Source organism: Nerophis ophidion, linkage group LG21 (assembly GCF_033978795.1).
Source record: "Nerophis ophidion isolate RoL-2023_Sa linkage group LG21, RoL_Noph_v1.0, whole genome shotgun sequence".
NCBI lineage: Eukaryota > Metazoa > Chordata > Actinopteri > Syngnathiformes > Syngnathidae > Nerophis > Nerophis ophidion.
In genome coordinates, this window is record NC_084631.1 from 43,312,832 (window position 1) to 43,339,352 (window position 26,521).

General features: G+C 43.6%; 1 protein-coding gene across 1 annotated transcript in view; it reads left to right on the forward strand.

The window, feature by feature from the left end:
* The window catches only part of LOC133540142 (digestive cysteine proteinase 1-like), a 32,837-nt gene that overhangs the window by 2,635 nt on the left and 3,681 nt on the right, over nucleotides 1-26,521 (forward strand). The window contains exons 2-7 of the mRNA XM_061882674.1: nucleotides 2,322-2,381; nucleotides 2,446-2,538; nucleotides 10,127-10,299; nucleotides 10,401-10,638; nucleotides 10,707-10,893; nucleotides 15,263-15,456. Of these exons, the coding sequence (XP_061738658.1) occupies nucleotides 2,322-2,381; nucleotides 2,446-2,538; nucleotides 10,127-10,299; nucleotides 10,401-10,638; nucleotides 10,707-10,893; nucleotides 15,263-15,456 (945 nt within the window). The remainder of the gene's footprint in view (nucleotides 1-2,321; nucleotides 2,382-2,445; nucleotides 2,539-10,126; nucleotides 10,300-10,400; nucleotides 10,639-10,706; nucleotides 10,894-15,262; nucleotides 15,457-26,521) is intronic.

Here is a 26,521-nt window from a genome sequence, read left to right on the forward strand (position 1 = left end):
GCACACCTGACTTCATGTTTGACATATTCTGCACACCTGACTTCATGTTTGACATATTCTGCACACCTGACTTCATGTTTGACATATTCTGCACACCTGACTTCATGTTTGACATATTCTGCACACCTGACTTCATGTTTGACATATTCTGCACATTTAACACACCTGACTTCATGTTTGACATATTCTGCACACCTGACTTCATGTTTGACATATTCTGCACATTTAACACACCTGACTTCATGTTTGACATATTCTGCACACCTGACTTCCTGTTTGACAAATTCTGCACATTTAGCACACCTGACTTCATGTTTGACATATTCTGCACACCTGACTTCATGTTTGACATATTCTGCACACCTGACTTCATGTTTGACATATTCTGCACACCTGACTTCATGTTTGACATATTCTGCACACCTGACTTCATGTTTGACATATTCTGCACACCTGACTTCATGTTTGACATATTCTGCACACCTGACTTCATGTTTGACATATTCTGCACACCTGACTTCATGTTTGACATATTTTGCACACCTGACTTCATGTTTTACATATTCTGCACACCTGACTTCATGTTTGACATATTCTGCACACCTGACTTCATGTTTGACATATTCTGCACACCTGATTTCATGTTTGACACATTCTGCACACCTGACTTCATGTTTGACATACTCTGCACACCTGACTTCATGTTTGACATATTCTGCACACCTGACTTCATGTTTGACATATTCTGCACACCTGACATCATGTTTGACATATTCTGCACACCTGACTTCATGTTTGACATATTCTGCACACCTGACTTCATGTTTGACATATTCTGCACACCTGACGTCATGTTTGACATATCCTGCACACCTGACTTCATGTTTGACATATTCTGCACACCTGACTTCATGTTTGACATATTCTGCACACCTGACTTCATGTTTGACATATTCTGCACACCTGACGTCATGTTTGACATATTCTGCACACCTGACTTCATGTTTGACATATTCTGCACACCTGACTTCATGTTTGACATATTCTGCACACCTGACGTCATGTTTGACATATTCTGCACACCTGACTTCATGTTTGACATATTCTGCACACCTGACTTCATGTTTGACATATTCTGCACACCTGACTTCATGTTTGACATATTCTGCACACCTGACTTCATGTTTGACATATTCTGCACACCTGACTTCATGTTTGACATATTCTGCACACCTGACTTCATGTTTGACATATTCTGCACACCTGACTTCATGTTTGACATATTCTGCACACCTGACTTCATGTTTGACATATTCTGCACACCTGACTTCATGTTTGACATATTCTGCACACCTGACTTCATGTTTGACATATTCTGCACACCTGACTTCATGTTTGACATATTCTGCACATTTAGCACACCTGACTTCATGTTTGACATATTCTGCACACCTGACGTCATGTTTGACATATTCTGCACACCTGATTTCATGTTTGACATATTCTGCACATTTAGCACACCTGACTTCATGTTTGACATATTCTGCACATTTAGCACACCTGACTTCATGTTTGACATATTCTGAATATTTAACACACCTGAATTCATGTTTGACATATTCTGTACACCTGACTTCCTGTTTGACATATTCTGCACATTTAGCACACCTGACTTCATGTTTGACATATTCTGCACACCCGACTTCCTGTTTGACATATTCTGCACACCTGACTTCCTTTTTGACATATTCTGCACATTTAACACACCTGACTTCATGTTTGACATATTCTGCACACCTGACTTCATGTTTGACATATTCTGCACATTTAGCACACCTGACTTCATGTTTGACATATTCTGCACACCCGACTTCCTGTTTGACATATTCTGCACACCTGACTTCCTTTTTGACATATTCTGCACATTTAACACACCTGACTTCATGTTTGACATATTCTGCACACCTGACTTCATGTTTGACATATTCTGCACATTTAACACACCTGACTTCATGTTTGACATATTCTGCACACCTGCCTTCATGTTTGACATATTCTGCACACCTGCCTTCATGTTTGACATATTCTGCACACCTGACTTCATGTTTGACATATTCTGCACACCTGCCTTCATGTTTGACATATTCTGCACACCTGCCTTCATGTTTGACATATTCTGCACACCTGCCTTCATGTTTGACATATTCTGAATATTTAACACACCTGAATTCATGTTTGACATATTCTGCACACCTGACTTCATGTTTGACATATTCTGCACACCTGACTTCATGTTTGACATATTCTGCACATTTTTGCAGATTGTGAAGCAAAAGCATTGCCTTCGCTTCCAGATTTTGGTCCCACTTACCATGTCAGAGGTGAGCCAGGTGATTACTTGATGTTTAAATCCCTCCAAGTTGTTAGACTGATGTTTCCTTGCAGGTGTGATTTCTTTACCTTACGCCGAGATCAAGGAGCCATTTGAGGCCTGGTTTGACCTGAAGGCCAAGTCCAGTCGTATAGATTATTATAATGGTAAGAAACATTTTGACTTCTTCTGCCTTTCCCCTTTCAACCACTCTGCTCTGAAGGATGTGTATACTTCAGAAAAGAGGTGTATGCATCATCAACAAGGTTGGATATCTGGATCACACTCATTCACTATTCTTACAGTGAAAAATATTGAAATGTAATGATATTATTTTGTATCAAAGGGCACAAATAATGTATAAAGCTAAAATAAATGAACTCCCAGGAAGCATTCAAAAATTGTTCAGCAAAATGCTTAATTATAGAACAACCATTCAAAGTTTTTGTACTTCAAATAGTGGAGTGAAACTATGGAATGTTTTGAATGTGGAGTTAAAGCAGCGTCCAAGCATAAAGCAAGAAAGTATTTAGTCAGCCAGCGATTGTGCAAGTTCTCCCACTTCAAAGGATGACAGAGGTCTGTCATTTTCATCATAGGTACACTTCAACTGTGAGAGACAGAATGTGGAAAAAAAATCCAGGAATTCACATTATCAATCAATCAATCAATCAATGTTTACTTATATAGCCCTAAATCACTAGTGTCTCAAAGGGCTGCACAAACCACCACGACATCCTCGGTAGGCCCACATAAGGGCAAGGAAAACTCACACCCAGTGGGACGTCGGTGACAATGATGACTATGAGAACCTTGGAGAGGAGGAAAGCAATGGATGTGGAGCGGGTCTAACATGATACTGTGAGAGTTCAATCCACAATGGATCCAACACAGTCGCGAGAGTGCAGTCCAAAACGGATCCAACACAGCAGCGAGAGTCCCGTTCACAGCGGAGCCAGCAGGAAACCATCCCAAGCGGAGGCGGATCAGCAGCGCAGAGATGTCCCCAGCCGATACACAGGCAAGCAGTACATGGCCACCGGATCGGACCGGACCCCCTCCACAGGGTAGAGTGGGACATGGAAGAAAAAGAAAAGAAACAGCAGATCAACTGGTCTAAAAAGGGAGTCTATTTAAAGGCTAGAGTATACAAATGAGTTTTAAGGTGAGACTTAAATGCTTCTACTGAGGTGGCATCGCGAACTGTTACCGGGAGGGCATTCCAGAGTACTGGAGCCCGAACGGAAAACGCTCTATAGCCCGCAGACTTTTTTTGGGCTTTGGGAATCACTAACAAGCCGGAGTCCTTTGAACGCAGATTTCTTGCCGGGACATATGGTACAATACAATCGGCAAGATAGGATGGAGCTAGACCGTGTAGTATTTTATACGTAAGTAGTAAAACCTTAAAGTCACATCTTAAGTGCACAGGAAGCCAGTGCAGGTGAGCCAGTATAGGTATATATGTATGTATATATGTATATAAAGGTATATACAGTATAGGTATATATGTATGTATATATGTATATAAAGGTATATACAGTACAGGCGTAATATGATCAAACTTTCTTATTCTTGTCAAAAGTCTAGCAGCCGCATTTTGTACCAACTGTAATCTTTTAATGCTAGACATGGGGAGACCCCAAAATAATACGTTACAGTAATCGAGACGAGACGTAACAAACGCATGGATAATGATCTCAGCGTCTTTAGTGGACAGAATGGAGCGAATTTTAGCGATATTACGGAGATGAAAGAAGGCCATTTTAGTAACGCTTTTAATGTGTGACTCAAAGGAGAGAGTTGGGTCGAAGATAATACCCAGATTCTTTACCGAGTCGCCTTGTTTAATTGTTTGGTTGTCAAATGTTAGAGTTGTATTATTAGATAGAGTTCGGTGTCTAGCAGGACCGATAATCAGCATTTCTGTTTTTTTGGCGTTGAGTTGCAAAAAGTTAGCGGACAGCCATTGTTTAATTTCATTAAGACACGCCTCCAGCTGACTACAGTCCGGCGTGTTGGTCAGCTTTAGGGGCATGTAGAGTTGGGTGTCATCAGCATAACAGTGAAAGCTAACACCGTATTTGCGTATGATGTCACCTAGCGGCAGCATGTAGATGCTGAAGAGTGCAGGGCCAAGGACCGAACCCTGGGGAACTCCACACGTTACCTTAACGTAGTCCGAGGTCACATTGTTATGGGAGACACACTGCATACTATCAGTAAGATAAGAGTTAAACCAAGACAGGGCTAAGTCTGACATACCAATTCGTGTTTTGATACGTTCTAATAAAATATTATGATCGACGGTATCGAAAGCAGCGCTAAGATCGAGGAGCAGCAACATAGATGACGCATCAGAATCCATCGTTAGCAATAGATCATTAGTCATTTTTGCGAGGGCTGTCTCCGTGGAGTGATTTGCTCTGAAACCGGATTGAAAGGTTTCACATAGATTGTTAGACGCTAAGTGTTCATTTAACTGCTCCGCAACAATTTTTTCAAGGATTTTTGAAATAAAGGGAAGGTGAGACACCGGTCGGTAGTTTACCATGAGGTCAGGATCGAGGTTAGGTCTTTTAAGAAGAGGATGAATAACCGCTTTTTTGAATGCTAGGGGAACAGTGCCCGAGGAGAGTGATAAGTTTATAATATTTAGCACTGATGGACCTAATAATACAAAGAGCTCCTTGATCACAACGGGGTTCTATTAACACTGATACGATGGTATATACGGCGGATACTGCCCTCCAAAATAGTTTCTCTCGTTTTGAGGAAATAACATTAGAGGAATTGTTACGTGTAAATGGAATAAAACAGACAACATGCTTACTTGACCCTCTTCCTGGGAAACTGATCAAGGAGCTCTTTTATTTGTAAATGATGGTGGAAAATAAGTATTTGGTCAAGCATTCAAAGCTCTCACTGATGGAAGGAGGTTTTGGCTCCAAATCTCACGATACATGGCCCCATTCATTCTTTCCTTAACACGGATCAATCGTCCTGTCCCCTTAGCAGAAAAACAGCCCCAAAGCATGATGTTTCCACCCCCATGCTTCACAGTAGGTATGGTGTTCTTGGGGATGCAACTCAGTATTCTTCTTCCTCCGAACACGATGAATTGATTTTATACCAAAATGGATACATGGATGATACAGCAGAGGATTGGGAGAATGTCATGTGGTCAGATGAAACCAAAATAGAACTTTTTTGCAGACCTCTGTCATCATTTGAAGTGGGAGAACTTGCACAATCGGTGGCTGACTAAATACTTTTTTTGCCCCACTGTATATAAGTTGCACTGGAGTATAAGTCGCATTTTTGGGGAAATGTATTTGATAAAACCCAAGAGCTAAAATTGACATTTGTAAGGCAATTTAAAATAAGTAAAGAATAGTGAACAACAGGCTGAATAAGTGTAGATCAGGGGTGCCCATTAAGTCGATCGCAAGCTACCAGTCGACCGCGGGGGGTGTGTCAGTCGATCTCCAGCCAGGCTTTTAAAAAAAATAGACCTAAAAATGAGTGATCATCAATCTTCACCAAGACGTCACTTAAATGACATTCACGGTACCGGAGGGTCTTGTGAGATGACGCTGGCTGCTGCAAGATCATTATTATGAAAATATGACCGAGAGGAAGGCGAGAAACACTTTTTATTTCAACAGACTCTCGCGCCGTACCTTCCGTCAAAACTCTAAAGGCCGACTGCACATTTCCTATCTTCACAATAAAAGCCCTGCTTCATGCTGCCTGCGCTAACTAAATACAGAGTCTCAGAAAACTGGCGTGCACAAGCGATCCCTCAGAAAGCTGGCGTGCACATCACTTGTGCACGCCAGCTTTCCGAGACTCTTATTTTGTTAGCGCAGGCAGCATGAAGCAGGGCTTTTATTGTGAAGATAGGAAATGTGCAGTCGGCCTTTAGAGTTTTGACGGAAGGGACGGCGCGAAAGTCTGTTGAAATAAAAAGTGTTTCTCGCCTTCCTCTCTGTCATTTTTTCATAATAATGAACTGGCAGCAGCCAGCGTCATCTCACAAGACCCTCGGGTGCCGTGAATGTCAATCAAGCAAGCTACGGAATTTGCCGCCAATGTTTTTCTTGTAAAGTGTATGGAAGCTGGATGAATTTGATGCCAAAAACCAACCACTTTCATGTGGTGTTGTACAGAAAGGACAACTTTTTTTCTCCTCCATTTGAAAATGTGGGCGTTATCATCATTACTGTCTGATTCCAATCAATGCAAGTCATCAGAATCAGGTAATACACCAACTTATATTCTTGTCTTCGTGAAAGAAAGACATCTATATGTGTTACACATGCTTGTATTATCATTAAACACATTTAACTTGTTTACAAAAATGTCTCTTTCATAAATAAATAAATATAAATAATATATATAAATGAGGTAGATCCCCTCAAGTTGGTCAATTGAAAAGTAGCTCGCCTGCAGAAAAGTGTGGGCACCCCTGATGTAGGTTATATGAGGCATAAATAAGCAACTGCTATGTTAACCTAACATATTATGGTTCAAATAACTAGAACATATAGAACATGCTATACCATTACCAAACTATCTCTCACTCCTAATCCATAAATCTCCTTCCTCGATGTCGTTTCTAAACAACTCTGCCAACTCCAAAGGTATGCGCCGCTTCCTCTTGTCCTTTTCTGCTGCATATTTCACTACGTCCAGCTTGTAATCTGCACTACATGATTTCCTTTTCAACGCCATTTTTCTTCAGCCCTTCTCACTTTTTATAAGTTACCACCAACCATGAAATGATCCATTTTAATAGCTACGGCAGTAGCATGTAGCAGTTAGCATTCCAAGACCCACAATGCACTTCTACCATGACCCCCATATCGGTCACATCGGGTCTTACATTAGTCACATCGAGTCTTAGACTTAGATCGGTCACATCAGATCTTAGATTGGTCACATCGAGTTTTAGACTTATATCGGTCACATCGGGTCTTAGACTTAGATCGGTCACATCGGGTTTTAAATTAGTCACATCTAGTCTTAGACTTAGATTGGTCTCATCGGGTCTTAGATTGGTCACATTGGGTCTTCGACTTAGATTGGTCACATCGAGTTTTAGACTTATATCGGTCACATCTAGTCTTAGACTTAGATCGGTCACATCGGATTTTAGATTGGTCACATCGAGTCTTAGACTTAGATTGGTCACATCGAGTCTTAAACTTAGATTGGTCACATCGGGTCTTAGATTATTCACATCTAGTCTTGGACTTAGATCGGTCACATTTGGTCTTAGATTGGTCACATCTAGTCTTAGATTTAGATTGGTCACATCTAGTCTTAGATTTAGATTGGTCACATCTAGTCTTAGACTTAGATTGGTCACATCTAGTCTTAGACTTAGATCGGTCACACCAAGTCTTAGACTTAGATCGGTCACATCGGGTCTTAAATTAGTCACATCTAGTCTTGGACTTAGATTGGTCACATCGAGTCTTAGACTTAGATCGGTCACATCGGGTCTTAAATTAGTCACATCTAGTCTTGGACTTAGATCGGTCACATTTGGTCTTAGATTGGTCACATCTAGTCTTAGATTTAGATCGGTCACATCTAGTCTTAGATTTAGATCGGTCACATCGGATCTTAGACTTAGATTGGTCTCATCGGGTCTTAGATTGGTCACATTGGGTCTTCGACTTGGATATTTCGATTGGTCACATCGGGTCTTAGACTTAGATCGGTCACATCGGATCCTAGACTTAGATTGGTCACATCGCGTTTTAGACTTATATTGGTCACATCGGGTCTTACATTAGTCACATCTAGTCTTAGACTTAGATTGGTCACATCTAGTCTTAGACTTAGATCGGTCACATCGAGTCTTAGACTTAGATCGGTCACATCAGATCTTAGATTGGTCACATCGAGTTTTAGACTTATATCGGTCACATCGGGTCTTAGACTTAGATCGGTCACATCGAGTTTTAGACTTAGATCGGTCACATCGGGTTTTAAATTAGTCACATCTAGTCTTGGACTTAGATCGGTCACATCTAGTCTTAGACTTAGATCGGTCACACCAAGTCTTAGACTTAGATTGGTCACATCGAGTCTTAGACTTAGATCGGTCACATCGGGTCTTAGATTAGTCACATCTAGTCTTGGACTTAGATCGGTCACATTTGGTCTTAGATTGGTCACATCTAGTCTTAGATTTAGATCGGTCACATCTAGTCTTAGATTTAGATCGGTCACATCTAGTCTTAGACTTAGATCGGTCACATCTAGTCTTAGACTTAGATCGGTCACATCTAGTCTTAGACTTAGATCGGTCACACCAAGTCTTAGACTTAGATCGGTCACATCGGATCTTAGATTGGTCACATCGAGTCTTAGACTTAGATCGGTCACACCAAGTCTTAGACTTAGATCGGTCACATCGGATCTTAGATTGGTCACATCAAGTCTTAGACTTAGATTGTTCACATCGAGTCTTAGACTTAGATTGGTCACATCTAGTCTTAGACTTAGATCGGTCACACCAAGTCTTAGACTTAGATCGGTCACATCGGATCTTAGATTGGTCACATCGAGTCTTAGACTTAGATTGGTCACATCGAGTCTTAGACTTAGATTGGTCACATCGAGTCTTAGACTTAGACTGGTCACATGGAGTTTTAGACTTAGATTGGTCACATCGGGTCTTACATTAGTCACATCTAGTCTTAGACTTAGATCGGTCACATTGATTGATTGATCTAGTCTTAGACTTAGATCGGTCACATTGGATCTTAGATTGGTCACATCAAGTCTTAGACTTAGATTGTTCACATCGAGTCTTAGGCTTAGATTGGTCACATCTAGTCTTAGACTTAGATCGGTCACATCGGATCTTAGATTGGTCACATCAAGTCTTAGACTTAGATTGTTCACATCGAGTCTTAGGCTTAGATTGGTCACATCTAGTCTTAGACTTAGATCGGTCACATCGGATCTTAGATTGGTCACATCAAGTCTTAGACTTAGATTGGTCACATCAAGTCTCAGACTTAGATTGTTCACATCGAGTCTTAGGCTTAGATCGGTCACATCGGATCTTAGATTGGTCACATCGAGTCTTAGACTTAGATTGGTCACATCGAGTCTTAGACTTAGATTGGTCACATCGAGTCTTAGACTTAGACTGGTCACATGGAGTTTTAGACTTAGATTGGTCACATCGGGTCTTACATTAGTCACATCTAGTCTTAGACTTAGATCGGTCACATTGATTGATTGATCTAGTCTTAGACTTAGATCGGTCACATTGGATCTTAGATTGGTCACATCAAGTCTTAGACTTAGATTGTTCACATCGAGTCTTAGGCTTAGATTGGTCACATCTAGTCTTAGACTTAGATCGGTCACATCGGATCTTAGATTGGTCACATCAAGTCTTAGACTTAGATTGTTCACATCGAGTCTTAGGCTTAGATTGGTCACATCTAGTCTTAGACTTAGATCGGTCACATCGGATCTTAGATTGGTCACATCAAGTCTTAGACTTAGATTGGTCACATCAAGTCTCAGACTTAGATTGTTCACATCGAGTCTTAGGCTTAGATCGGTCACATCGGATCTTAGATTGGTCACATCAAGTCTTAGACTTAGATTGTTCACATCGAGTCTTAGGCTTAGATTGGTCACATCTAGTCTTAGACTTAGATCGGTCACATCGGGTCTTAGATTGGTCACATGGAGTCTCAGACTTAGATTGGTCACCAGGGCAGGTGTCGACGTACCAGCTGGGGGCGGAGCCTCCTTGGGGAGCTTCCTACAAAATCACTCCTGAGACCACAGAAGAAGAAGTGAACGTGATGAAGTGCTTCCAGGTCAACGGGACTAAAGAGGATCTCGTCCAGCCGCAATCCTCCCTGCCGGATGTCCAAGGCTTCCAGGTTATTCATATTAGAAGTAGTCCTGTTCACATTGCTCATAAACAAATACGATGAGGATTATGATGCGATATGGATGTAGTTCTTCATGGCTCTGTGTGTAGTTCCTGAGGATGGAGGAGTACGGGGGCCGCCTGTGCCAGGTGTGGCAGAACGTCAGCACGGTGGGCTACAAGAAGAACACCTACACCCTGTGGGTCACTCATGAGGACGCTCCCACGCCGCTTCACTACCAGATGATGGGCTACAACACGCTGCTGGGCTCCCACTTTGACAAATACTTGGTGGACTACAGCGATTTCAGCTCCTACGTGGATCCTCAAGCGTTGGCGCTTCCCCAAGGTTCCTCTTCTGTTGTCGTGGAGGCAGGAAGTAGAATCCAAAACAAGCAGGTGTGTTTCTTCCGGCAGGTCGGAGCTGCGGCGGCTTCCCTGGGCCGGGAGTGGAAGATCACACGCTGGCCAACCCCATGAAGGATCTCATGCACACCTCGCCTTCTCAACACATCTTTGCTCATTTCAAGGAGAAGTTTCAGCGTCGCTACGGCGACCAACGCGAGCACGAGAAGCGGGAGCACGCCTTCTTGCACAATCTCAGGTGAGTGACGCTGCGGGCTGAAAAGTCAAACGTTGAAGTGAAATTTCCTCCCGTTCCTCCTCAATGAACCACTACATTAAACATCTTCTTTCCTAAATCATCTTGAAGGAAACAACTTCAGTCCTTGTCCAGCCTATACTGATCTATACTAACTTTTACTGTAAATAAATATCAATCAATGTTTATTTATATAGCCCCAAATCACAAATGTCTCAAAGGGCTGCACAAATCATTACGACTACAACATCCTCGGAAGAACTCACAAAAGGGCAAGGAAAACTCACACCCAGTGGGCAGGGAGAATTCACATCCAGTGGGACGCCAGTGACAATGCTGACTATGAGAAACCTTGGAGAGGACCTCAGATGTGGGCAATCCCCCCCCCCCCCCCCTCTAGGGGACCGAAAGCAATGGATGTGGAGCGGGTCTAACATGATACTGTGAAAGTCCAATCCATAGTGGCTCCAACACAGCCGCGAGAGTTCAGTTCAAAGCGGATCCAAGACAGCAGCGAGAGTCCCGTCCACAGGAAACCATCTCAAGCGGAGGCGGATCAGCAGCGTAGAGATGTCCCCAACCGATACAGGCGAGCGGTCCATCCTGGACAGCCAGTACTTCATCCATGGTCATCGGACCGGACCCCCTCCACAAGGGAGGGGGGGGGACATAGGAGAAAGAAAAGAAGCGGCAGATCAACTGGTCTAAAAAGGAGGTCTATTTAAAGGCTAGAGTATACAGATGAGTTTTAAGGTGAGACTTACATGCTTCTACTGAGGTAGCATCTTGAACTGTTACCGGGAAAATATCCATTCCAAATATCGGGTATCGGCCTGCACGACTACTAATGATCCGTATCGGCCCTGAAAAAAGAACCGCAGTATTCTATAACTTGACAGTACGTCAAAACAAAACAAACTGTGCTAACAAATGTCTGTGAATGTTGTCAGTCATCAAGTCATTGTCATCTCACCCCCTTCTAGTCTTAGACTTAGATCGGTCACATCTAGTCTTAGACTTAGATTGGTCACATCTAGCCTTAGACTTAAATCGATCACATCGAGTCTTAGACTTAGATCGGTCACATCTAGTCTTAGACCTATATCGGTCACATCGAGTCTTAGACTTAGATCGGTCACATCGGGTCTTACATTAGTCACATCTAGTCTTAGACTTAGATCGGTCACATCAGATCTTAGATTGGTCACATCGAGTTTTAGACTTATATCGGTCACACCAAGTCTTAGACTTAGATCGGTCACATCTAGTCTTGGACTTAGATCGGTCACATCGGATCTTAGATTAGTCACATCTAGTCTTGGACTTAGATCGGTCACATTTGGTCTTAGATTGGTCACATCTAGTCTTAGACTTAGATTGGTCACATCTAGTCTTAGACTTAGATTGGTCACATCTAGTCTTAGACTTAGATTGGTCACATCTAGTCTTAGACTTAGATTGGTCACATCTAGTCTTAGACTTAGATCGGTCACACCAAGTCTTGGACTTAGATCGGTCACATCTAGTCTTGGACTTAGATCGGTCACATCGGATCTTAGATTGGTCACATCGAGTCTTAGACTTAGATCGGTCACATCGGGTCTTAGATTAGTCACATCTAGTCTTGGACTTAGATCGGTCACATTTGGTCTTAGATTGGTCACATCTAGTCTTAGATTTAGATTGGTCACATCGGATCTTAGATTGGTCACATCTAGTCTTAGACATAGATCGGTCACATCGGATCTTAGACTTAGATTGGTCTCATCGGGTCTTCGATTGGTCACATTGGGTCTTCGACTTAGATATTTAGATTGGTCACATCGGGTCTTAGACTTAGATCGGTCACATCGGATCCTAGACTTAGACTGGTCACATCGGGACTTAGATCGGTCACATCTAGTCTTAGACTTAGATTGGTCACATTTAGACTTAGATCAGTCACACCAAGTCCTAGACTTAGATCAGTCACATCGAGTCTTAGACTTAGATCGGTCACATCGGGTCTTACATTAGTCACATCTAGTCTTAGACTTAGATCGGTCACTTTTGGTCTTAGATTGGTCACATCTAGTCTTAGATTTAGATTGGTCACATCGGGTCTTACATTAGTCACATCTAGTCTTAGACTTAGATCGGTCACATCAGATCTTAGATTGGTCACATCGAGTCTTAGACTTAGATTGGTCACATCTAGTCTTAGATTTAGATTGGTCACATCGGGTCTTACATTAGTCACATCTAGTCTTAGACTTAGATCGGTCACATCAGATCTTAGATTGGTCACATCGAGTCTTAGATTTAGATTGGTCACATCGAGTCTTAGACTAAGATCGGTCACATCGGGTCTTAGATTAGTCACATCTAGTCTTGGACTTAGATCGGTCACATTTGGTCTTAGATTGGTCACATCTAGTCTTGGATTTAGATTGGTCACATCTAGTCTTAGACTTAGATCGGTCACATCAGATCTTAGATTGGTCACATCGAGTCTTAGACTTAGATTGGTCACATTGAGTCTTAGACTTAGATCGGTCACATCGGGTCTTAGATTAGTCACATCTAGTCTTAGACTTAGATCGGTCACATTTGGTCTTAGATTGGTCACATCTAGTCCTAGATTTAGATTGGTCACATCGGATCTTAGATTGGTCACATCGGATCTTAGACTTAGATTGGTCACATCGGGTCTTAGATCGTTCACATTGGGTCTTCGACTTAGATCGGTCACATCTAGTCTTAGACTTAGATTGGTCACATTTAGTCTTAGAATTAGATCAGTCACACCAAGTCTTGGACTTAGATCAGTCACATCGGATCTTAGATTGGTCACATCAGGTCTTAGACTTAGATCGGTCACATCGGATCCTAGACTTAAATTGGTCACATCGGGTCTTAGATCGTTCACATTGGGTCTTCGACTTAGATCGGTCACATCTAGTCTTAGACTTAGATTGGTCACATTTAGTCTTAGACTTAGATCAGTCACACCAAGTCTTAGACTTAGATCAGTCACATCGGATCTTAGATTGGTCACATCGAGTCTTAGACTTAGATCGGTCACATCGGGTCTTAGATTAGTCACATCTAGTCTTAGACTTAGATCGGTCACACCGGGTCTTAGATTGGTCACATCTAGTCTTAGACTTAGATCGGTCACATCGGATCTTAGATCGGTCACATCTAGTCTTAGACTTAAGTCGGTCACATTGGATCTTTGACTTAGATTGGTCACATAGAGTCTTAGACTGAAATTGGTCACATCGGGTCTTCGACTTAGATACTTAGATTGGTCACATCGGGTCTTAGACTTAGATCGGTCACATCGGATCCTAGACTTAAATTGGTCACATCGGGTCTTAGATCGTTCACATTGGGTCTTCGACTTAGGTCGGTCACATCTAGTCTTAGACTTAAGTCGGTCACATTGGATCTTAGACTTAGATTGGTCACATAGAGTCTTAGACTGAAATTGGTCACATTGGGTCTTAGATTGGTCACATCGGGTCTTCGACTTAGATACTTAGATTGGTCACATCGGGTCTTAGACTTAGATCGGTCACATCGGATCCTAGACTTAAATTGGTCACATCGGGTCTTAGATCGTTCACATTGGGTCTTCGACTTAGATCGGTCACATCTAGTCTTAGACTTAGATTGGTCACATTTAGTCTTAGAATTAGATCAGTCACACCAAGTCTTGGACTTAGATCAGTCACATCGGGTCTTACATTGGTCACATCTAGTCTTAGACTTAGATCGGTCACATCGGATCTTAGATCGGTCACATCTAGTCTTAGACTTAGATCGGTCACATCGGATCTTAGATCGGTCACATCTAGTCTTAGACTTAAGTCGGTCACATTGGATCTTAGACTTAGATCAGTCACATCGGATCTTAGATTGGTCACATCTAGTCTTAGACTTAGATCGGTCACATCGGATCTTAGATCGGTCACATATAGTCTTAGACTTAAGTCGGTCACATTGGATCTTAGACTTAAATTGGTCACATAGAGTCTTAGACTTAAATTGGTCACATTGGGTCTTAGATTGGTCACATCGCCACACCTAGTGTGTGTGACAATATATTTATACTATTTTATTTATACTATATTATTTATGACTGTTATTGTCTATCGTGAGCCAAGTGTGGTGCAGAATTTCCCCCCGGGATCAATAAAGTACTTTCTATTCTATCTAATTGGTACTTGAACTTGAAGTTTGAAATGTCTGGAGTGAAATAATGCGTAGCTGCAACATAAATAGCTGGGTATGCCGTGCTGCTTGCTCATTGGTCAATGATGTAGTCAAGTGGGATAGGCTCCAGCTTCCTCCGCAGTAGTCACAGAAGACCTGATGTGTGCTTCAGATACGTTCACTCCAAGAACCGAGCAGGTCTTCCCTTCACGCTGGCACTCAACTCCCTGTCAGACCGCACCATGGCGGAGTTGGACGTCATGAGGGGACGAAAGCGTGGGAAGACTCCAAACCGAGGACGTGCCTTCCCGTCCGTGATGTACCAAGGAGTCCAAGTCCCTGAGTCCCTGGACTGGCGGCTCTATGGTACGTAGACCTCATCTCTTTCTTGACATGTCCTCATGTTGCCATGTTTGTCTCTTGTAGGCGCCGTGAAGGACCAAGCAATATGTAGACATCATCTCTTTCTTGACGTGTCCTCATGTTGCCATGTTTGTCTCTTGTAGGCGCCGTGAAGGACCAAGCAATATGTAGACATCATCTCTTTCTTGACATGTCCTCATGTTGCCATGTTTGTCTCTTGTAGGCGCCGTGAAGGACCAAGCAATAAGTAGACATCATCTCTTTCTTGACGTGTCCTCATGTTGCCATGTTTGTCTCTTGTAGGCGTCGTGAAGGACCAAGCAATATGTAGACATCATCTCTTTCTTGACGTGTCCTCATGTTGCCATGTTTGTCTCTTGTAGGCGCCGTGAAGGACCAAGCAATATGTAGACATCATCTCTTTCTTGACGTGTCCTCATGTTGCCATGTTTGTCTCTTGTAGGCGCCGTGAAGGACCAAGCAATATGTAGACATCATCTCTTTCTTGACGTGTCCTCATGTTGCCATGTTTGTCTCTTGTAGGCGCCGTGAAGGACCAAGCAATATGTAGACATCATCTCTTTCTTGACGTGTCCTCATGTTGCCATGTTTGTCTCTTGTAGGCGCCGTGAGGGACCAAGCAATATGTAGACATCATCTCTTTCTTGACGTGTCCTCATGTTGCCATGTTTGTCTCTTGTAGGCGCCGTGAAGGACCAAGCAATATGTAGACATCATCTCTTTCTTGACGTGTCCTCATGTTGCCATGTTTGTCTCTTGTAGGCGCCGTGAAGGACCAAGCAATATGTAGACATCATCTCTTTCTTGACGTGTCCTCATGTTGCCATGTTTGTCTCTTGTAGGCGCCGTGAAGGACCAAGCAATATGTAGACATCATCTCTTTCTTGACATGTCCTCATGTTGCCATGTTTGTCTCTTGTAGGCGCCGTGAGGGACCAAGCAATATGTAGACATCATCTCTTTCTTGACGTGTCCTCATGTTGCCATGTTTGTCTCTTGTAGGCGCCGTGAAGGACCAAGCAATATGTAGACATCATCTCTTTCTTGACATGTCCTCATGTTGCCATGTTTGTCTCTTGTAGGCGCCGTGAAGGACCAAGCAATATGTAGACATCATCTCTTATTTGACATGTCCTCATGTTGCCATGTTTGTCTCTTGTAGGCGCCGTGAAGGACCAAGCAATATGTAGACATCATCTCTTTCTTGACATGTCCTCATGTTGCCATGTTTGTCTCTTGTAGGCGCCGTGAAGGACCAAGCAATATGTAGACATCATCTCTTTCTTGACATGTCCTCATGTTGCCATGTTTGTCTCTTGTAGGCGCCGTGAAGGACCAAGCAATATGTAGACATCATCTCTTATTTGACATGTCCTCATGTTGCCATGTTTGTCTCTTGTAGGCGCCGTGAAGGACCAAGCAATATGTAGACATCATCTCTTTCTTGACGTGTCCTCATGTTGCCATGTTTGTCCCTTGTAGGCGCCGTGAAGGACCAAGCAATATGTAGACATCATCTCTTTCTTGACGTGTGCTCATGTTGCCATGTTTGTCTCTTGTAGGCGCCGTGAAGGACCAAGCAATATGTAGACATCATCTCTTTCTTGACGTGTCCTCATGTTGCCATGTTTGTCTCTTGTAGGCGCCGTGAAGGACCAAGCAATATGTAGACATCATCTCTTTCTTGACATGTCCTCATGTTGCCATGTTTGTCTCTTGTAGGCGCCGTGAAGGACCAAGCAATATGTAGACATCATCTCTTTCTTGACATGTCCTCATGTTGCCATGTTTGTCTCTTGTAGGCGCCGTGAAGGACCAAGCAATATGTAGACATCATCTCTTTCTTGACGTGTCCTCATGTTGCCATGTTTGTCTCTTGTAGGCGCCGTGAAGGACCAAGCAATATGTAGACATCATCTCTTTCTTGACATGTCCTCATGTTGGCCATGTTTGTCTCTTGTAGGCGCCGTGAAGGACCAAGCAATATGTAGACATCATCTCTTTCTTGACATGTCCTCATGTTGCCATGTTTGTCTCTTGTAGGCGCCGTGAAGGACCAAGCAATATGTAGACATCATCTCTTTCTTGACATGTCCTCATGTTGCCATGTTTGTCTCTTGTAGGCGCCGTGAAGGACCAAGCAATATGTAGACATCATCTCTTTCTTGACGTGTCCTCATGTTGCCATGTTTGTCTCTTGTAGGCGCCGTGAAGGACCAAGCAATATGTAGACATCATCTCTTTCTTGACATGTCCTCATGTTGCCATGTTTGTCTCTTGTAGGCGCCGTGAAGGACCAAGCAATATGTAGACATCATCTCTTTCTTGACATGTCCTCATGTTGCCATGTTTGTCTCTTGTAGGCGCCGTGAAGGACCAAGCAATATGTAGACATCATCTCTTTCTTGACATGTCCTCATGTTGCCATGTTTGTCTCTTCTAGGCGCCGTGAAGGACCAAGCAATATGTAGACATCATCTCTTTCTTGACATGTCCTCATGTTGCCATGTTTGTCTCTTGTAGGCGCCGTGAAGGACCAAGCAATATGTAGACATCATCTCTTTATTGACATGTCCTCATTTTGCCATGTTTGTCTCTTGTAGGCGCCGTGAAGGACCAAGCAATATGTAGACATCATCTCTTTCTTGACGTGTCCTCATGTTGCCATGTTTGTCTCTTGTAGGCGCCGTGAAGGACCAAGCAATATGTAGACATCATCTCTTTCTTGACGTGTCCTCATGTTGCCATGTTTGTCTCTTGTAGGCGCCATGAAGGACCAAGCAATATGTAGACATCATCTCTTTCTTGAAGTGTCCTCATGTTGCCATGTTTGTCTCTTGTAGGCGCCGTGAAGGACCAAGCAATATGTAGACATCATCTCTTTCTTGACATGTCCTCATGTTGCCATGTTTGTCTCTTGTAGGCGCCGTGAAGGACCAAGCAATATGTAGACATCATCTCTTTCTTGACGTGTCCTCATGTTGCCATGTTTGTCTCTTGTAGGCGCCGTGAAGGACCAAGCAATATGTAGACATCATCTCTTTTATTGACATGTCCTCATGTTGCCCATGTTTGTCTCTTGTAGGCGCCGTGAAGGACCAAGCAATATGTAGACATCATCTCTTTCTTGACGTGTCCTCATGTTGCCATGTTTGTCTCTTGTAGGCGCCGTGAAGGACCAAGCAATATGTAGACATCATCTCTTTCTTGACGTGTCCTCATGTTGCCATGTTTGTCTCTTGTAGGCGCCGTGAAGGACCAAGCAATATGTAGACATCATCTCTTTCTTGACGTGTCCTCATGTTGCCATGTTTGTCTCTTGTAGGCGCCGTGAAGGACCAAGCAATATGTAGACATCATCTCTTTCTTGACGTGTCCTCATGTTGCCATGTTTGTCTCTTGTAGGCGCCGTGAAGGACCAAGCAATATGTAGACATCATCTCTTTCTTGACGTGTCCTCATGTTGCCATGTTTGTCTCTTGTAGGCGCCGTGAAGGACCAAGCAATATGTAGACATCATCTCTTTCTTGACGTGTCCTCATGTTGCCATGTTTGTCTCTTGTAGGCGCCGTGAAGGACCAAGCAATATGTAGACATCATCTCTTTCTTGACGTGTCCTCATGTTGCCATGTTTGTCTCTTGTAGGCGCCGTGAAGGACCAAGCAATATGTAGACATCATCTCTTTCTTGACGTGTCCTCATGTTGCCATGTTTGTCTCTTGTAGGCGCCGTGAAGGACCAAGCAATATGTAGACATCATCTCTTTCTTGACATGTCCTCATGTTGCCATGTTTGTCTCTTGTAGGCGCCGTGAAGGACCAAGCAATATGTAGACATCATCTCTTTCTTGACGTGTCCTCATGTTGCCATGTTTGTCTCTTGTAGGCGCCGTGAAGGACCAAGCAATATGTAGACATCATCTCTTTCTTGACATGTCCTCATGTTGCCATGTTTGTCTCTTGTAGGCGCCGTGAAGGACCAAGCAATATGTAGACATCATCTCTTTCTTGACATGTCCTCATGTCGCCATGTTTGTCTCTTGTAGGCGCCGTGAAGGACCAAGCAATATGTAGACATCATCTCTTTCTTGACATGTCCTCATGTTGCCATGTTTGTCTCTTGTAGGCGCCGTGAAGGACCAAGCAATATGTAGACATCATCTCTTTCTTGACATGTCCTCATGTTGCCATGTTTGTCTCTTGTAGGCGCCGTGAAGGACCAAGCAATATGTAGACATCATCTCTTTCTTGACATGTCCTCATGTTGCCCATGTTTGTCTCTTGTAGGCGCCGTGAAGGACCAAGCAATATGTAGACATCATCTCTTTCTTGACATGTCCTCATGTTGCCATGTTTGTCTCTTGTAGGCGCCGTGAAGGACCAAGCAATATGTAGACATCATCTCTTTCTTGAAGTGTCCTCATGTTGCCATGTTTGTCTCTTGTAGGCGCCGTGAAGGACCAAGCAATATGTAGACATCATCTCTTTCTTGACGTGTCCTCATGTTGCCATGTTTGTCTCTTGTAGGCGCCGTGAAGGACCAAGCAATATGTAGACATCATCTCTTTCTTGACGTGTCCTCATGTTGCCATGTTTGTCTCTTGTAGGCGCCGTGAAGGACCAAGCAATATGTAGACATCATCTCTTTCTTGAAGTGTCCTCATGTTGCCATGTTTGTCTCTTGTAGGCGCCGTGAAGGACCAAGCAATATGTAGACATCATCTCTTTCTTGACGTGTCCTCATGTTGCCATGTTTGTCTCTTGTAGGCGCCGTGAAGGACCAAGCAATATGTAGACATCATCTCTTTCTTGACGTGTCCTCATGTTGCCATGTTTGTCTCTTGTAGGCGTCGTGAAGGACCAAGCAATATGTAGACATCATCTCTTTCTTGACATGTCCTCATGTTGCCATGTTTGTCTCTTGTAGGCGCCGTGAAGGACCAAGCAATATGTAGACATCATCTCTTTCTTGACGTGTCCTCATGTTGCCATGTTTGTCTCTTGTAGGCGCCGTGAAGGACCAAGCAATATGTAGACATCATCTCTTTCTCGACATGTCCTCATGTTGCCATGTTTGTCTCTTGTAGGCGCCGTGAAGGACCAAGCAATATGTAGACATCATCTCTTTCTTGACATGTCCTCATGTTGCCATGTTTGTCTCTTGTAGGCGTCGTGAAGGACCAAGCAATATGTAGACATCATCTCTTTCTTGACATGTCCTCATGTTGCCATGTTTGTCTCTTGTAGGCGCCGTGAAGGACCAAGCAATATGTAGACATCATCTCTTTCTTGACATGTCCTCATGTTGCCATGTTTGTCTCTTGTAGGCGCCGTGAAGGACCAAGCAATATGTAGACATCATCTCTTTCTTGACGTGTCCTCATGTTGCCATGTTTGTCTCTTGTAGGCGCCGTGAAGGACCAAGCAATATGTAGACATCATCTCTTTCTTGATATGTCCTCATGTTGCCATGTTTGTCTCTTGTAGGCGCCGTGAAGGACCAAGCAATATGTAGACATCATCTCTTTCTTGACATGTCCTCATGTTGCCATGTTTGTCTCTTGTAGGCGCCGTGAAGGACCAAGCAATATGTAGACATCATCTCTTTCTTGACGTGTCCTCATGTTGCCATGTTTGTCTCTTGTAGGCGCCGTGAAGGACCAAGCAATATGTAGACATCATCTCTTTCTTGATATGTCCTCATGTTGCCATGTTTGTCTCTTGTAGGCGCCGTGAAGGACCAAGCAATATGTAGACATCATCTCTTTCTTGACGTGTCCTCATGTTGCCATGTTTGTCTCTTGTAGGCGCCGTGAAGGACCAAGCAATATGTAGACATCATCTCTTTCTTGACGTGTCCTCATGTTGCCATGTTTGTCTTTTATAGGCGTTGTGAAGGACCAAGCAATATGTAGACATCATCTCTTTCTTGGCATGTCCTCATGTTGCCATGTTTGTCTCTTGTAGGCGCCGTGAAGGACCAAGCAATATGTAGACATCATCTCTTTCTTGACATGTCCTCATGTTGCCATGTTTGTCTCTTGTAGGCGCCGTGAAGGACCAAGCAATATGTAGACATCATCTCTTTCTTGACATGTCCTCATGTTGCCATGTTTGTCTCTTGTAGGCGCCGTGAAGGACCAAGCAATATGTAGACATCATCTCTTTCTTGACGTGTCCTCATGTTGCCATGTTTGTCTCTTGTAGGCGCCGTGAAGGACCAAGCAATATGTAGACATCATCTCTTTCTTGACATGTCCTCATGTTGCCATGTTTGTCTCTTGTAGGCGCCGTGAAGGACCAAGCAATATGTAGACATCATCTCTTTCTTGACGTGTCCTCATGTTGCCATGTTTGTCTCTTGTAGGCGCCGTGAAGGACCAAGCAATATGTAGACATCATCTCTTTATTGACATGTCCTCATGTTGCCATGTTTGTCTCTTGTAGGCGCCGTGAAGGACCAAGCAATATGTAGACATCATCTCTTTATTGACATGTCCTCATGTTGCCATGTTTGTCTCTTGTAGGCGCTGTGAAGGACCAAGCAATATGTAGACATCATCTCTTTCTTGACATGTCCTCATGTTGCCATGTTTGTCTCTTGTAGGCGCCGTGAAGGACCAAGCAATATGTAGACATCATCTCTTTCTTGACGTGTCCTCATGTTGCCATGTTTGTCTCTTGTAGGCGCCGTGAAGGACCAAGCAATATGTAGACATCATCTCTTTCTTGACGTGTCCTCATGTTGCCATGTTTGTCTCTTGTAGGCGCCGTGAAGGACCAAGCAATATGTAGACATCATCTCTTTCTTGACGTGTCCTCATGTTGCCATGTTTGTCTCTTGTAGGCGCCGTGAAGGACCAAGCAATATGTAGACATCATCTCTTTCTTGACATGTCCTCATGTTGCCATGTTTGTCTCTTGTAGGCGCCGTGAAGGACCAAGCAATATGTAGACATCATCTCTTTCTTGACGTGTCCTCATGTTGCCATGTTTGTCTCTTGTAGGCGCCGTGAAGGACCAAGCAATATGTAGACATCATCTCTTTCTTGACGTGTCCTCATGTTGCCATGTTTGTCTCTTGTAGGCGCCGTGAAGGACCAAGCAATATGTAGACATCATCTCTTTCTTGACGTGTCCTCATGTTGCCATGTTTGTCTCTTGTAGGCGTCGTGAAGGACCAAGCAATATGTAGACATCATCTCTTTCTTGACATGTCCTCATGTCGCCATGTTTGTCTCTTGTAGGCGCCGTGAAGGACCAAGCAATATGTAGACTTCATCTCTTTCTTGACATGTCCTCATGTTGCCATGTTTGTCTCTTGTAGGCGCCGTGAAGGACCAAGCAATATGTAGACATCATCTCTTTCTCGACATGTCCTCATGTTGCCATGTTTGTCTCTTGTAGGCGCCGTGAAGGACCAAGCAATATGTAGACATCATCTCTTTCTTGACGTGTCCTCATGTTGCCATGTTTGTCTCTTGTAGGCGCCGTGAAGGACCAAGCAATATGTAGACATCATCTCTTTCTTGACGTGTCCTCATGTTGCCATGTTTCTCTCTTGTAGGCGCCGTGAAGGACCAAGCAATATGTAGACATCATCTCTTTCTTGACGTGTCCTCATGTTGCCATGTTTGTCTCTTATAGGCGCCGTGAAGGACCAAGCAATATGTAGACATCATCTCTTTCTTGACATGTCCTCATGTTGCCATGTTTGTCTCTTGTAGGCGCCGTGAAGGACCAAGCAATATGTAGACATCATCTCTTTCTTGACATGTCCTCATGTTGCCATGTTTGTCTCTTGTAGGCGCCTTGAAGGACCAAGCAATATGTAGACATCATCTCTTTCTTGACATGTCCTCATGTTGCCATGTTTGTCTCTTGTAGGCGCCGTGAAGGACCAAGCAATATGTAGACATCATCTCTTTCTTGACGTGTCCTCATGTTGCCATGTTTGTCTCTTGTAGGCGCCGTGAAGGACCAAGCAATATGTAGACATCATCTCTTTCTTGACGTGTCCTCATGTTGCCATGTTTGTCTCTTGTAGGCGCCGTGAAGGACCAAGCAATATGTAGACATCATCTCTTTCTTGACGTGTCCTCATGTTGCCATGTTTGTCTCTTGTAGGCGCCGTGAAGGACCAAGCAATATGTAGACATCATCTCTTTCTTGACGTGTCCTCATGTTGCCATGTTTGTCTCTTGTAGGCGCCGTGAAGGACCAAGCAATATGTAGACATCATCTCTTTCTTGACATGTCCTCATGTTGCCATGTTTGTCTCTTGTAGGCGCCGTGAAGGACCAAGCAATATGTAGACATCATCTCTTTCTTGACGTGTCCTCATGTTGCCATGTTTGTCTCTTATAGGCGTTGTGAAGGACCAAGCAATATGTAGACATCATCTCTTTCTTGACATGTCCTCATGTTGCCATGTTTGTCTCTTGTAGGCGCCGTGAAGGACCAAGCAATATGTAGACATCATCTCTTTCTTGACGTGTCCTCATGTTGCCATGTTTGTCTCTTGTAGGCGCCGTGAAGGACCAAGCAATATGTAGACATCATCTCTTTCTTGACATGTCCTCATGTTGCCATGTTTGTCTCTTCTAGGCGCCGTGAAGGACCAAGCAATATGTAGACATCATCTCTTTCTTGACGTGTCCTCATGTTGCCATGTTTGTCTCTTGTAGGCGCCGTGAAGGACCAAGCAATATGTAGACATCATCTCTTTCTCGACATGTCCTCATGTTGCCATGTTTGTCTCTTGTAGGCGCCGTGAAGGACCAAGCAATATGTAGACATCATCTCTTTCTTGACGTGTCCTCATGTTGCCATGTTTGTCTCTTGTAGGCGCCGTGAAGGACCAAGCAATATGTAGACATCATCTCTTTCTTGACATGTCCTCATGTTGCCATGTTTGTCTCTTGTAGGCGCCGTGAAGGACCAAGCAATATGTAGACATCATCTCTTTCTTGACGTGTCCTCATGTTGCCCATGTTTGTCTCTTGTAGGCGCCGTGAAGGACAAAGCAATATGTAGACATCATCTCTTTCTTGACGTGTCCTCATGTTGCCATGTTTGTCTCTTGTAGGCGCCGTGAAGGACCAAGCAATATGTAGACATCATCTCTTTCTTGACGTGTCCTCATGTTGCCATGTTTGTCTCTTGTAGGCGCCGTGAAGGACCAAGCAATATGTAGACATCATCTCTTTCTTGACGTGTCCTCATGTTGCCATGTTTGTCTCTTGTAGGCGCCGTGAAGGACCAAGCAATATGTAGACATCATCTCTTTCTTGAAGTGTCCTCATGTTGCCATGTTTGTCTCTTGTAGGCGCCGTGAAGGACCAAGCAATATGTAGACATCATCTCTTTCTTGACGTGTCCTCATGTTGCCATGTTTGTCTCTTGTAGGCGCCGTGAAGGACCAAGCAATATGTAGACATCATCTCTTTCTTGACGTGTCCTCATGTTGCCATGTTTGTCTCTTGTAGGCGCCGTGAAGGACCAAGCAATATGTAGACATCATCTCTTTATTGACGTGTCCTCATGTTGCCATGTTTGTCTCTTGTATGCGCCGTGAAGGACCAAGCAATATGTAGACATCATCTCTTTATTGACGTGTCCTCATGTTGCCATGTTTGTCTCTTGTAGGCGCCGTGAAGGACCAAGCAATATGTAGACATCATCTCTTTATTGACGTGTCCTCATGTTGCCATGTTTGTCTCTTGTAGGCGCCGTGAAGGACCAAGCAATATGTAGACATCATCTCTTTCTTGACGTGTCCTCATGTTGCCATGTTTGTCTCTTGTAGGCGCCGTGAAGGACCAAGCAATATGTAGACATCATCTCTTTCTTGACGTGTCCTCATGTTGCCATGTTTGTCTCTTGTATGCGCCGTGAAGGACCAAGCAATATGTAGACATCATCTCTTTCTTGACGTGTCCTCATGTTGCCATGTTTGTCTCTTGTATGCGCCGTGAAGGACCAAGCAATATGTAGACATCATCTCTTTATTGACGTGTCCTCATGTTGCCATGTTTGTCTCTTGTATGCGCCGTGAAGGACCAAGCAATATGTAGACATCATCTCTTTATTGACGTGTCCTCATGTTGCCATGTTTGTCTCTTGTAGGCGCCGTGAAGGACCAAGCAATATGTAGACATCATCTCTTTATTGACGTGTCCTCATGTTGCCATGTTTGTCTCTTGTAGGCGCCGTGAAGGACCAAGCAATATGTAGACATCTCTTTCTTGACATGTCCTCATGTTGCCATGTTTGTCTCTTGTAGGCGCCGTGAAGGACCAAGCAATATGTAGACATCATCTCTTTCTTGACGTGTCCTCATGTTGCCATGTTTGTCTCTTGTAGGCGCCGTGAAGGACCAAGCAATATGTAGACATCATCTCTTTCTTGACGTGTCCTCATGTTGCCATGTTTGTCTCTTGTAGGCGCCGTGAAGGACCAAGCAATATGTAGACATCTCTTTCTTGACATGTCCTCATGTTGCCATGTTTGTCTCTTGTAGGCGCCGTGAAGGACCAAGCAATATGTAGACATCATCTCTTTCTTGACGTGTCCTCATGTTGCCATGTTTGTCTCTTGTAGGCGCCGTGAAGGACCAAGCAATATGTAGACATCATCTCTTTCTCGACGTGTCCTCATGTTGCCATGTTTGTCTCTTGTAGGCGCCGTGAAGGACCAAGCAATATGTAGACATCATCTCTTTCTTGACGTGTCCTCATGTTGCCATGTTTGTCTCTTGTAGGCGCCGTGAAGGACCAAGCAATATGTAGACATCATCTCTTTCTTGACGTGTCCTCATGTTGCCATGTTTGTCTCTTGTAGGCGCCGTGAAGGACCAAGCAATATGTAGACATCATCTCTTTCTTGACGTGTCCTCATGTTGCCATGTTTGTCTCTTGTAGGCGCCGTGAAGGACCAAGCAATATGTAGACATCATCTCTTTCTTGACGTGTCCTCATGTTGCCATGTTTGTCTCTTGTAGGCGCCGTGAAGGACCAAGCAATATGTAGACATCATCTCTTTCTCGA